Raw genomic sequence first — 13,812 nt, forward strand, 5'->3', positions numbered from 1 at the left:
CGCTTTCCATGCTAGCATGGGTTGGACGACTTGACTGAGGACTGGTGAAACCGGATGGCAACACCAGGCTCCAATCTAAATTTGGCAGAGTTTCTACAGCTGGATGCCCTTCCTAACGCCAACCACTCAGAGAGTGTAGGTGCTTTTACGTGTCACCTGCACGAAGGCCAGTCAGGCGATACTGGCAACGGCCACGCTCGAAATGGTGTCTTTTATGTGCCACCCACACAAGCCAGTCCAGGGGCACTGGCAACGATCTCGCTCGAAAATCCTACGAAGGCCAGTCAGGCGGTACTGGCAACGGCCACGCTCAAAATGGTGCATCTTATGTGCCAGTCCAGGGGCACTGGCAACGATCTTACTTGGCTTGCCGGGTCTTCTCACGCACAGCACATTTCCAAAGGTCTCGGTCAGTAGTCATCGCCTCGGTGAGTAATATTCAGCTGAATCTACAACAGATTATTGCCTGATGTGTTTTTTATTGGTCCTGAAGGAATAAAAGATTAAACCTGTCTCAGCTGGATTCTACCAATTCTATTCATCATAAGGCTTTGATTGGTTCAAGGCTTTAACAGAAGACACCAGCCCAAGGTGCCATGCAGTGGAATTCAACTTGAAACCATATGGTTGGGAGGCAAACATTTTATCCACACAACCACTTGTAAAGTTAAAAGTTATTTTGAAACAAAAACAAAAAATATTGACTGTATTTGATATTTTTATACAAATTTTATTTTCTTTTAGGACAGTAAAGTACACAAAAACTAGTTAAGATACAGGAGTACCACAGCATGCACTGTACTCAAAAAGTCAATTACTTATCTTGATGCTACTAAACACTGGAAATTTCCACTTCTAGAGGGAACAAAACCCATTCATTCAAATTGACAGGAAAGAAAATACAGATTTGGAATGAACAACAGAAACCAAATACAGCATCAGCTGAGGTAAGGAGTAAGGCAATGAAAGAAATGTTGGGGTTCATTTTCTAAACTCTTACCTTTCAAGTCCATCTGAATGTGTTGACAAATCATATGGATGAAGATGGGAAGTTAGAAAAAGACTTCAAGTACAAGGCACACACATACTGTCTCTTTGACAGCAGCTTCATTATAAAATGTCAGAAAATCACGCACACAAAAAAAAAATTCATAAAAAACATGAAACCAGTGAAAGAGTCACTATACTGTCATTCAACCTAGTAGAAATAGCAGCCAAATTTCCCTCAAATTTGACCCTGCCGTCTCAAAAATGGAAGGGTTACTTTGGCTAATCTGGTCTAAGAGATATAATAGTTATGGATGGTAAATCTTTGATTATAGTCTGCTCTACATGAAGAAGAAAATTTCTTTTTAAGTCATCAAACCAGTGAGGGAGTCTCTATGTGGTCACGCAACATGCTAGAAATAGCAGCTAGATCTCTTAAATCCTTAAATCACATGCTGCCATCTTTAAAAAAGGACTCAGATAATGTATTCCTAGATGTCTTGGAGCAGATTATTCATGGCTTGATTATAGATCTGCTGAGTAAGGGCTAACTTTGGACAAAATAATGACAGTTGAAAATTAAAAAAAAAAAAATAATTAAATAAAGAATGAAAAAACACACGTATCCAGGTAAATGTCTGCCAATAACAATTAAAATTAAAATTTAAAAAAAAATTAATTAAATAAAGAATGAAAAAACACACGTGTCCAGGTAAATGTCTGCCAATAACAATTTTTACAGAAAGTAAACTGGAAAAAAAAAGATGAGATTACTCAGTCAAATGTGATGCTTATTTATTCATATTGAATAACTTGTGTGTTATCTTGTAGCTTCAAGATACTGATGATGTGATTGCTTATATTCAGAATATGGGATTGGTATGAGAGGTCGGATCTGGCCAGTTTGAGCATAAAACAGGCAAAATATTTGGGCTGGTTTAAATGCTAAAGATTTAATTGGTAAATCTTAACTTTGCTCTTGGCTTACAACTTTAGGTGTCTTTGTGGATTTTGATTTTTTTTTTGCTCTCTTACTTTTTCTAATTTTAACCTTTTTGGCTTTTACTACAACCTTCTTCTTTTTGGCTTTTTTCACTTTTTTAACCTTTTTACTTGGTCTCCTGTAGCCTCGAATCAAATCCAAACGTCCCTCTTCCAACATTAGTTTTTCCCAGTTCATCATTTGTACAGCATATTTCTCGCGTTCCAATCGAGCTTCTTCATTATAAATCTAAAGAAATAAAAATAAAAAGCTCCATCATGTTATAATGAAAAAAAAATTAACATCCTGAAATACAATATGAACACACATTAGTTCATCAATTGCTCTACTAATTAATAACAAGTGGCATTTTTTATGAAAATAGGCTGTTTACCTCTTTTTCTTCTTTTGGCAAATTTTTCCAGGTATTTGCTAATTGCTTTGAAAAGTCCTGAAGGAAGAAGAAAAAATGTTATAAAATCAAGTTAATTAAATTAATGAAGATCTTTGTTCCATAAGCACTGGAATGGTTGTGTGGTTGGGCACTTTGCATCTGAGTCATAATTTCAGGTTCACTTCTACTGCATGGCACCTTGGGCAAGTATCTTCTATTATATAGCCTCAAGCCAACTAATGCCTTGTAAGTAGATTTGGTATAAAAAACTGTGTTGAAGCCTCACACACACACACACATATTATATACACAACCATATATGCATATATATAAATATATATGTACACACACACACACACGTGTGTGTGTGTGTGTGTGTGTGTGTGTATATATATATATATATATGTATTGCGGCATCCCATAAATAATGCAGTTTTTTCAATTGCATGAACTAAAAGTCGGAGGGGGATGGGATAAACTATCTGCATCAACTTGCTATAAAAGCAGGTGGTAATTTTACCTTCTGCTTATTCTTAGTGCAAGTTTTGAAGAGTGCAGTTCGATTTTAGCAGTTATTTTTCCAAAGCTGTAATGGAAGTGACAAAGGAGCATATTCGGCATATTTCGCTTTATGAGTTCAATAAAGGCAACAATGCAATAGAAAGTACAAAGAATATTAATACAGTATGTGGGGATCGGGACAATTTTACTTAACCTGACATGTCTCTCAGGCACAGCAAACCACCAAAAGTCTCAGTCCCCTGACATCCCCTCTGTGATGCCCAACATCTGAAGATCCTTTCTCACCACTTTGTCCCACATCTTCCTGGGTTTAATCCTTCCACAATTCCTGCTTGATGCAGCTATATATACGACAGGCTTCTTTGAGTTATAAGCTATAAGAATCAAAATATGAGGTGGGGCACTTAGTATGTGCACTCATCCTGCACCTCGTGTTAACTCTCTCTGTATCTCTCTTTTACTCTCCCTCAACAATCTAAAACATGATGAGATGAAGCAACTAACCAACCAACATTTATATTGGCTATAAAATGACAAAAAAAAAAAAAAACTTACAATAAATGGAAGATTTCCACGTTCAACTTTTGATGCTTGGACAAAAATAGCATAGGAGTTCATTGGCCTTCGTGGCCTGCCATGTTTCCGCTCAGACTAGAAAGTTGAAAGCAAAAAGACGAAGGCAGTGTTAAAATATGTAAAAAAAATATTTTTTATATTACCCAGGAACCTCCACCTCAACTCCAAATAAGGTCTTACTCCCGAGAAGGCAGTGAGGGCTGTGATTAACACAGGTTTCTTTATAGTATCAAAAATGAGTTATAAACCTCTGCACCTGAATAGGAGGCTAGCACATTGCAGGTAATATTCCCCTGATGGTCTGAACTAAACTGAAGTGATCGCAGTTTTCTGATATCATTTCAATATTCTCAAACACCAAACAGTTCGTGTTTATACAGACACAACATGTCAGCATGAAGACCGTACCTCTTCTTGTATACATTGACTGATTCTTTAGAGACTCATCAATAACACTGTGTAACAAAACTTTTGCTTTTCTTTTGTCTTTGGTCAGTAAGTGTTATTTCTTATTTGCTTCTATCTAGAAATCAAAAGAAATCACTACTATTCTCTTCAAATTTTGGTTTTGTCACCTGGACATCAATGTTTTGAAACTGATCTATTTTCCATTACATTTCAGCTCTGAGTTGTTGAAGCAGAAATGATGCTATAGAAAATATTGTCAGTTACTTGACCGTAACCACTTGAGCATGTCTCTTAGCGCCTGACAATATGTACCTCTCTGATCATGAGCAGGTGTAGTGGGGGAACATCATAACGATGTGTTCAGAGGGATTCCTTGGGGTTTGAATAAATGTAACAAAAGCAAAGTTTGAAAGAAATATTAGCCATTTTTCACAGGTTCTAGGGGTAAGCAAATAGGAAATAACAGTCTGTGTGTGTGTATGTGTGTAAGTGCATGCATGGCTTTGTAGTTAAAACGTTTGCTTTCCAATTACACTGTTTTGTGTTCAGTCCCACCATATAACATCTTGGACAAATCTGACCTATGTAAGCATGGCAAGGTGGACATTAAAACAGTGATGACCTACACGGACACATTCACATGTAGAGATACATAGAACTATGTATGCACACATACACATATATAATACAGGTGCAGACAGACACAGTTTCTCTATGAATCAGAACCATTTTTCCCCACCGCTTTCCTCTATAGCCCATTACTCAGTTTTCAATCTCTTTGATTGCCAACTCCTTATGGATTACCCAAAGACTGACTTACAAAAAAAAAACGCCAGTGTACTGTGACCACGAACCCACACCAAAAAAACCTTGATAATCACCCAATCACACATTCAGACACCCTCCCTCAACAATACACCACTCATAGTATCCATACAATCCCTTAAACCTATCCAAGCATCAAGAAATACAATCAGCAACACAAAATTGTATGAAGCGACTATGCAAAACTTACCAGCTTCTTTTTCCTCTTTGCTCGATCCTCTTTCTTCTTGGAAACAGACTCCTTCAAAGCAGTCAGTTGTTCAGCAGATAAATCAGCTCTAAACTGAGCATATTGTTCCTTGTAGGCTTGCAACCGAGTTTGGGCCTGTTCTCTAAGAACCTGTGAAAGAATGGAACAGTGAAACAGTCACTGTTGTTGGTGATCTGTCTCTGATGAGAACTAAATAGGGGGCAATATTTGAGAGGGGTGAGAGATGGCTTTAAGCAAGGGAGAAGCAGAAGTGCCTTGCTATAGATTGATCTCATTGGAAATTTAACCTTATAAAGGCAAGAGAAAAGGATTAATAAAGATATAATCATTTTTTGTGTAGGGGTTCCCTGAAATGAAGAATGGATTTCATGGGTCCCCCAAGAATAAAATGGTTGGGAAATGTTGCCTAAAGGTAAGTCTGTTTTAATTGTACACAATATACATACCTGTTTTTCTGAATCTGGCAAGTTCTTGTATATCTGTGAAACTCTGCGAATAACTTCCTGTGAATCAATTCCTTTGGAGGAGGGGGATTAAAAAAGAAAAAAAAGGTATAAATAATATTACAAGGTGAAGTATGTAAAGGTGGAAAGAAACAAAATAGTCACCGCTGGAGTGTCCTAGATTATCAGTCTGTCCTTGGGCTAAACATTTGACTGAACCAATAAGGGAACCTAACATATGGTTGTTTGACTTGCTGGAAATAATAAATTAGACCCTCCTATCTTGAAAGTGGAAGGACACATTGGGCAATGCAATTCCGGATATGCAAAAGAAAGGATGGTCATGAATGGAACCCCTTTGATCATAAAGGGGCTTCAATAAAGCTGACCTGAGTTAACCCTTTAGCATTCAGATTATTCCATCAAAGGTAATGCTTTGTTATTCACATCATTTTGAATTAGTCATGCATTACCTTGTAGCTTTGAGACTTCAATGATGTGGTCATTTTTAGATTGTAGGTAGGTGAGAGAAAAGCAGATTGAATATTTGGGTCGGATAAGGCCTGTTTAAATGCTAAAGGGTCATTTCTGTGTTCCTTTCTGTTGAAGAGCATAAGCTCAAAACGTAAAAGACTTTCTCACTTCCCGAGCGTTGAACTAATATATCTGTTGTTTACACACCTGTCTTCGTCTTGTTTTTTTGTAAATTCTCACTATATATATATATATACGGAGGTGTCCTAGCATGACCACAGCTTTGAAGCTGAAACAATTTAAGGATTTTATATAATCATATATATATATGACACACTTCTTTCGGTTTCTGTCTACCAAATCCACTGACAAGTGGGACTGAACTTAGAACCATGTGGTTAGGAAGCAAGCTTCTTACCACACAGCCACGCCTGCACCATTGTTAATATTATAAAACAAAAATGAAAACCAGTGTCAAATTATGTCTGAATCCAAGGGGACTGGCAATGCTTACCAGGGTTGTTTTCAAGAACTGCTGGACGGTTTTTTAATGCAAATTCAAAGAATGCACTCATTGGTCTCTTTGGTGGTTTTGGTACATCGATATTGGAGTCTTCGCTTAAACGAGCCAGAGGTCTTTAAAAAAGTGAGAATATGATAAAATAATGAATAAGTGAAAACAAAAAGGAGACACAAACGTACAAAATGAAACATGTATGGACGACTTGTTCCGAAATACCTCCGAGTGGGAAACGGTTCTCAAAGATAACCCCAAATTGTTTTCCCCCAAAATTCCTATGTCCTCGGAATCTACATAGTCCGAGGTATATTTGTAAAGAATTTCATTAAAAAATATCCATTTTCTTGAAAGTTAAGACGAATTGGACTCCGGTGAATTTTCCGAAATTCTACCGAAGTCGTCTTTTAGGGGTCGATAAAATAAAGTACCAGTTTATGTAATCGACTAACACCTACCCTCAAGTATTGCTTTCTGGCCATATGCCTAAATTAGAGGCAATGATTGAGAGCAGAATCAGCAGAATCAGTAAAACGCCGAGCAAGATACATTTGACTAGTTATGTCTTGCAATGTTATGATTTTTGTCTTTAATCCAACAACGGTCAACTTTGATTTTAATCTTTCTGTGGTCGTTTAATTCGGCAGTCTCTCTTCAAGAATATGCAGCCTTGTTCCAATACAAAAACGGGGAAGAACGGCTGAGTTAATAAAGTACATATAAACAGTAGGTTGTCAGATAAATTCATTCGTTTCTGTTCACTCCAATGTTATTTGAATTCAAGACCCGGTGATTTCTAGTCAAAACATTGACAAGCTAGAATAACGTAGGCAAGAAGTTGTAAACAACGAAGGAGAAAATATGGTTAATGTTATTGACCGATTTGCTAAAACTGATGAAAAATAACGATTAAAATAAAGAAATTAGAACTTAACGAATTTATCTGACATCGCAATATTATACAACAATTTCATGAAATATAAATATATTCTAGAGTCGATCTGCGTAATAGAAGTCAAAAAATATAGTTTATTTCACTTTCAAGTTACATTATTAGACTTGTTATATTAAATTCCTCAAACATACACAAATATCAATAAGGAACTTATATCAGGTACGTTTGAGTAAATTATTCGGAATTTGAAAGAAAGACATCAATGATATAGTTAAATAACTTCAGCACATAAAAGAAAGATGGAAATATCTTAGGATAATGTTACAAAAATCAGTGCCACTAACCTCGAAAAACAGCTGAAGGTTAGTCTTGTTGACGAGCGGAGAGTACTGCATGCTGTAATTAATTTCAGCGCCATTGTTGTGGTTACTTACAAGGGAAACAACTTATATTTTAGTCAGCAAGCTGACAGAATGCTTAGCATTGTCGGACAAAATACATAGCGACCTTGATTCCGACTTTACGCTCTACGTTCAAATACGTCGGAGGTTGAATTTGTCTTTCGTTCTTTATGAGTTGCGAGGTTTCCCTCTTCCATATTTTGAAGAGGTCATAGGCCAACAGGTTTTGGGGTCTGATGATACACCATAAAGCTAAACCCTTTATGGACAGGAAACCTAAGGTAATCCCATAAACCGGCCTTTCCCATTTTTAATATATATTACTGTACATTTTAGAGTGTGCTTCTCCGGATTTATGTTTTCTACAAACGGTATATATATATATATATATAATGCAAGAGAGTTAGGGGTTGAGGATTCAACCCACTAAGGGATAGCTTCTATCCAATATACTGCTGGGAGGGTACCCAATTATTGTTACACTAGTGTTATACCAAGTGTAATAAATGGGAGCGGGTAAAGGGGGGGGGTTGTTTTACTCTAAATTTATATATCCCCCAAAACAGCAACAACTTTATTTTTTTTAAAAAAAGCAACAAAAAGCTCTTCAAGATCTGCCCCTCCTGTGTTCGGTTTCTTTCTCTGAAATTTTAAACAGTTCAACATATTGCTGATCACTGATGCATGTTCTCTCAGAGAGTGATACTGCAAACCCTATATGAGTGAACGTATGAAGAACGAAATAAGAATTTTGAAAGAAGAAGCTATAAAACTAGCTTTTAAACACTAAATGGCTGTGGGTGTTCACCAGAATAAAATAGTGAATCAAAGGAGTCGATTGATAAAAAAACGGTTGAGAACCACCAAGTCAAAAGATTATATCAACTAAAACCCTTTACCTCAAAACTATAAGCTGAGTCCCTCAATTTGACACTATTATATACTGTTTGTGTGTGAGAGAGAGCGGGAGATGAAGTGAGAGGAGAGAACGAGAGAGCGAGAGAGGGGAGAATAAGTGTAGGTATAATCCGTTGCGTGTGAAGAGGAAGATAATAAATAGTGAAAGTAAATGTTTACCAAGTGAACGGTTTCATTCACATTAACTCATTTTTATTTACTTTATTTATTAAAGCACGTTGTCCCACCATTCATTTAGAAGCATAATGTAAATCCAATTGCTAAGCAACAGTTTGTCGTCACAGGGTCTACGTCACATATCCCCGCCCACACAGACATAGAGAGAGAGCGACAGCGAGAGAGAGAAACAGACTGACAGATACACATATGAATGAGAGCGACATTCATACACCCACTGACACAGACACACACGCACCGACTTACGCACAGACACACACATATTTAGAGTGCATTCAAGGGAGATAACCCTCATTTGTATCGAGACGGAACCAGGAGATTGTCAAAGAGAAGCGAGAGACAGAGAGAGAGAAATCACTTGATGTATCAAACAGGAATCATCACGTATCGATTCCAAATCCTCCATCTTTAAAAACAAAAAAACATTTATTCACCTTTTATTCACCTTCGTCATAACATCGCTCATGTTTCTTTTGCTAAATTCCCCGAGCCGTTTTAAGAACTACGATGTTCGCCCTTCACGTTCTGGCCCGTTCCTTCCCTTCTTGGGTACCGTTCTATCGTCCTTGCTATTGTTATCAATAACACCTCGAAGAACCGAAGCAGCTGTTTCCGATGCTACGAAATTCTCGTCGAATGCGGACTTCATCCATCACAATTACGACCAGATGGTCGCCTTGCTGGACGAGGTACACAGCAAATGTCCCGACATCACATTGGTTTATAACCCTCCTGGACATTCGGTCGAAGGGAAAAATTTAACCGTGATTGAATTCAGTGACGATCCTGGAAAACACATTGCAGGTAGGTACCACATACTATTTTTTTAGAAGCCTTCTGATGATTCTGATTCTGATTATTATTATTATTATTATTATTATTGTTCAGTAGTTTTATTTTTATAACGTGCTTTCACTTCACTACCGAGCGCAGCTCTGTGTGACTTGGGTATTATTATTATTATTATTATTATCATTATTTCGGGGTCGATAAATTAAGCACTGAGATCAATGTAATCGACTAACCCCCTCCCTCTGAACTTCAGGCTTTGTGCCTATAGTTGAATATTATTATTATTATTATTATTATTATTATTATTATTATTATTATTATTATTTCGGGGTCGATAAATTAAGCACTGAGATCAATGTAATCGACTAACCCTCTCCCTCTGAACTTCAGGCTTTGTGCCTATAGTTGAATATTATTATTATTATTATTATTATTAATTTCGGGGTCGATATATTAAGCACCGAGATCAATGTAATCGACTAACCCCCTCCCTCTGAACTTCAGGCTTTGTGCCTATAGTTGAAAGGATTATTATTATTATTATTATTATTATTATTATTATTATTATTATTGTTATTATTATTATTATCATCATTATTATTATCATTATCATTATTATTATTATTATTTTAGTGTCGGGCTCTTTAGGTTCTAGTTTCAAAACCCATCGAGGTCAGCCTTCGCCTTCCAGTCCTTCGCAAGCTGTTAAAATCAAGTACCAGTCAAGTACTATGAGTCGATCGTGTCGACCAACACCTTTCTCCGAAAATTGTTGGGCTTGTTCTCTAAATCAGAAGCCACTATTTGAATCTGTAGAACACCGGAACCAGACGATATACCTTGTATTGTTTAGTCACGTCCACTTACATTCTGAGTTCAAATTCAACCAATGTAGACTTTACCGTTTATCTTCCCAGGGTCAATAAAATCTGTTCCAGTCAAGTACTGGTTCGAGTTAACCGTGTTTTCTCTTCGTCGCTGAATTTGGTGCTATTTTGTTAAAGGTCGAAACCGTTCTTTGTTTATAACATATAATACGATTCTCTCTCTCTCTCTCTCTCTCTCTCTATATATATATATATGATTTTCGCGTCGATTTTGATCGAACTTTTATATATCTATCAATATATATATATATATAAGGTTTTGACTACAAACCTTAAGAAGCTAAAATGACAATGTGACGGTGAAATAGGTTTCTTTAATTACGAAATTAATCAGTTGTTTTAAAAAATTTCCACTGAAAGCGGACATTACAATTATACCATTATGGCTTTTATGTATATACCAATATGTTATAAATTGTTCTCGTTAAGCATCGCTAATTTTATAATTATACCTCAATTATGGGGAAGTAATTTATCAGTTTGATGGAAAATTGTAGGTCTCGTTACGAAACACGGGCAGTAGTTTTACTTTTTAAGTGATTTTTAGGTATTATTGTTGTTGTTGTTGTTGTTGCTGTTGTTATTATTATTATTGTTCAGTAGTTTTATTTTTATAACGTGCTTTCACTTCACTACCATTATTATTATTATTGCGCTGGCAGAATCGTTAGCGCACGAGGCGAAATGCTTAGCGATATTTCGTCCGTCACTATGTTCTGTGTTCAAATTCCGCCATGGTCAACTTTGCCTTTCATTCTTTCGAGATCGATAAAATAAGCACCAGTTGAATGCTGGGGTCGATGGAATCGACTTATCTCCTCCCCACGAAATAGCTGGCCTTGTGCTAAAATTTGAAATTATTTACATCGACCTCAGTGCACCACTGGTACTTATTTAATCGATCCCGAAAGGATAAAAGGCAGAGTCGACATCGGCGAAATTTGAACTCAGAACGTAGCGGTATTTCATCTGTTGCTACGTTCTAAGTTCAAATTCTGCCGAGGTGGACTTTGCCTTTCATCCTTTCGGGGTCGATAAATTAAGCACTAGTTGCGTACTGGGGTCGATCTAATCGACTGGACCCTCCCCCAAAATTTGGGCTCCTTTTGCCTAGAGTAGGAAAGATTATTATTATTATTTACATCGACCTCGGTGCACTACTGGTACTTATAGTTGTTATAATAAACAAACAACAGCGGTTTTCAGTTATTGAGATGTAATTTTTGCACTACTTGTTCAGCTTCTGGTCGGTCCTGAATGAACAGAACTATGATTGAAGACGTTTCGGTTGTGACTATGATATGATATGTCTTATTTCTTTTGCTGATCCGCTATGTTACGGGAACGTAAAGAAATTAACTCTGGTTATCAAGCAGAGTTGGGACTGACTTAGTTGTTTTTGAATCATGTCACCCTTTATTTATTTGTCAAACCCTTTTCGTATTCTAATTATTGGGGGAAATCTTAAAAGGGTAAAGAAAAAAATTACAAGCCATACTCTTGTCTTACGATCTATTGGGTTGTCCGGAAAATTCGTGCCGATTTATAGTAGTTTACCTTACGACTTATTTGCCATGAAATCACTTCATTTCTGGGAAGAGGGTATTTTCAAGTTAAAGGAAAGGAGAAGCATTGTGCAACAAAATGGTTCATATTTGGTTGATTAAAAATGTAACGGCAAGTATTTATTGACCTTTTTCTTTCCTTAAAAATCGGCACGAACTTTCCGGACAACCCAATACATCAGAGTTTCTCAACCATTTTTTTTTTTTTTTTTCAACTATTGACTCCTTTGATTACTATTTTACTCTGGTGGACTTCGTAACCCTTCAATGTTTAAAAACTAGTTTTTATTGATATGTCTTTCAAAATTCCTTTTTTGTTTTTCACTCATTCACTTGAGTTAGTTTGCTATAGAGCACCCCGAGAGAATATGTTTCAAGGCTGGAAATATGTTGAGAAATATGTGCGAGAAAGAAACCTAACTGTTTCTCGCAATAAATATGTCTGGATCCATAAAAATACTATGTAGAGCTCCAGTTTACTACTTTGCTTGCATGGACCCCACCAAATTTTATATGCCCCTCCCCCAGCGGTCATAAGGACCTGGTTGAAAACTTCTGATCTAGATGGAAAAAATATTTTTGGGGAGAGGGGCGAGAAAGAGAAAGTGAGAAGAGTGGGAAAAGGAAGAGAAAAAAGTGAAAGGAGAGAAGAAGAGGAAGAAAGATAGATTGATAAATAAATAGAGAAAGAGAGTTGAAAATAAGAAGTTAAAAGAAAGGTAAATGAACACCTGGATGGAATTAACAGGTTATAACAATAACGTGGGGACAGGTGAATTCTAAAACTCACTCTTCGGTGACACAAACTTCTAATTTTTGCGCAAAGCTACAGATTTAAAATGAGTGTGCATAGTCGATGGAATGAACCCTAGTAAACGTCTAGTGCTATTTGTTCCTGGGCCCCATAGGTATAAAGGGCGGCGGTGTTTCGGATCAGGACTCCTACATAAGTTGGATTTTTTTCCATTATGGCGGGGATTTTTCCAAGTCCCCCCCCACCACCACTACGTCCGTGAGGGTGTAATAGGTGGAGGACAGCTTTTTATGAAAAAAATTTTAACCAAATTTTGTGAAAGTTTTGATTTTTTTTTTCTCACCTCATTTTGTGTGTGTGTGCTACGCACTTTAAAATGATGGGAGAAACCTTTTAGGTTGAAAAAAAACCCCCAAAGTTTTGAAAATGTTTTCAGACGGAAAAAAATGTGATTTAAGGGAGATTTAGCTGTTGTTTCTAGCACATCCTATGACCACCTAGTACCTTCCTCGTTTTTTTGTTACTTTGACATGTATTGATGTTTTTTCAATATTTCTCTCCCCCATAAACACATGTGTTATTAAAAAATTTGGGGGGAAAATTTTGATTTTTTTTAACCCCCTCTCCCTCCTTGTTTCTGTTTATAATTTTAAAATATTCGAAAGCCTAAGGTCATTGTTGGGATCTATCCACAGCGATTTTAAAAAAGGTATTTAAAGGATAATTTATTTTAATAGCGTACTTTTCTGTTAATAAATGTTTCTTACGCACACACCTACACACATACGCACGCGCGCACACACGCACACACACACACACGGCCTCGCTGGATGCGGTGGGTGGGGGTGTTAAAAATTTAAGCTACAATTTTTTTTGCTGAAGTTCCAGTAATGGACCACCCTTGGGCTAAACAACCCGTGTGTTTCTTCGGCATCATCGTTTCATAAAATGTGTCGGGGAGAAAAATATCGAAAAACATCCATACATGTTAATGACAAAGAAACGAGGAAGGTACTTGGTGTTCATGAGAGGTGCTAGAAGCAACAGCTAAATTTCCCTTAAATCACATACCTTTTCGTTCGAA

At 36.8% G+C, this 13,812-nt stretch overlaps 2 protein-coding genes across 3 annotated transcripts in view; one reads left to right on the forward strand and one right to left on the reverse strand.

Annotated features, from left to right (window-relative positions):
* Positions 1–705: 705 nt before the first annotated feature.
* On the reverse strand, positions 706–8,197 carry LOC106873366 (transcription factor A, mitochondrial). Of its 2 annotated transcripts, none has more exons than XM_014920696.2 (7): positions 7,579–8,197; positions 6,337–6,458; positions 5,352–5,422; positions 4,885–5,034; positions 3,441–3,536; positions 2,364–2,420; positions 706–2,218 (listed from the first exon to the last, which is right to left on the reverse strand). In XM_014920696.2, exons 1-7 carry the CDS (start codon positions 7,650–7,652, stop codon positions 1,955–1,957), a joined length of 834 nt encoding a protein of 277 aa, XP_014776182.1. In that variant the 5' UTR covers positions 7,653–8,197; the 3' UTR covers positions 706–1,954. The 2 variants fall into 2 exon arrangements, with proteins under 2 accessions (XP_014776182.1, XP_014776183.1); XM_014920697.2 differs by lacking the exon at positions 7,579–8,197 and adding an exon at positions 6,798–6,884.
* A 796-nt stretch (positions 8,198–8,993) lies between these two features.
* Positions 8,994–13,812, forward strand: part of LOC106873361 (carboxypeptidase E) — a 41,755-nt gene continuing 36,936 nt past the window's right edge. The window contains exon 1 of the mRNA XM_014920691.2: positions 8,994–9,534. Within this exon, the coding sequence (XP_014776177.1) occupies positions 9,195–9,534 (340 nt within the window). The 5' untranslated portion in view covers positions 8,994–9,194. The remainder of the gene's footprint in view (positions 9,535–13,812) is intronic.

The sequence above is a fragment of the Octopus bimaculoides genome, chromosome 24 (genome assembly GCF_001194135.2).
Source record: "Octopus bimaculoides isolate UCB-OBI-ISO-001 chromosome 24, ASM119413v2, whole genome shotgun sequence".
In the NCBI taxonomy this organism is placed as follows: Eukaryota; Metazoa; Mollusca; class Cephalopoda; order Octopoda; family Octopodidae; genus Octopus; species Octopus bimaculoides.

Bases quoted from the DNA above. Each gene is read 5' to 3' on its own strand.
- LOC106873366 (XM_014920696.2), bottom strand. From the start codon at position 7,652: ATGGCGCTGAAATTAATTACAGCATGCAGTACTCTCCGCTCGTCAACA. The intron at 5,035-5,351 runs GTATGTATATTG...ATTCTTTCACAG, and splicing joins TGCCAGATTCAGAAAAACAG to GTTCTTAGAGAACAGGCCCA. The intron at 2,421-3,440 runs GTAAGTTTTTTT...TTCTTCCTTCAG, and splicing joins GTGGAAATCTTCCATTTATT to GACTTTTCAAAGCAATTAGC.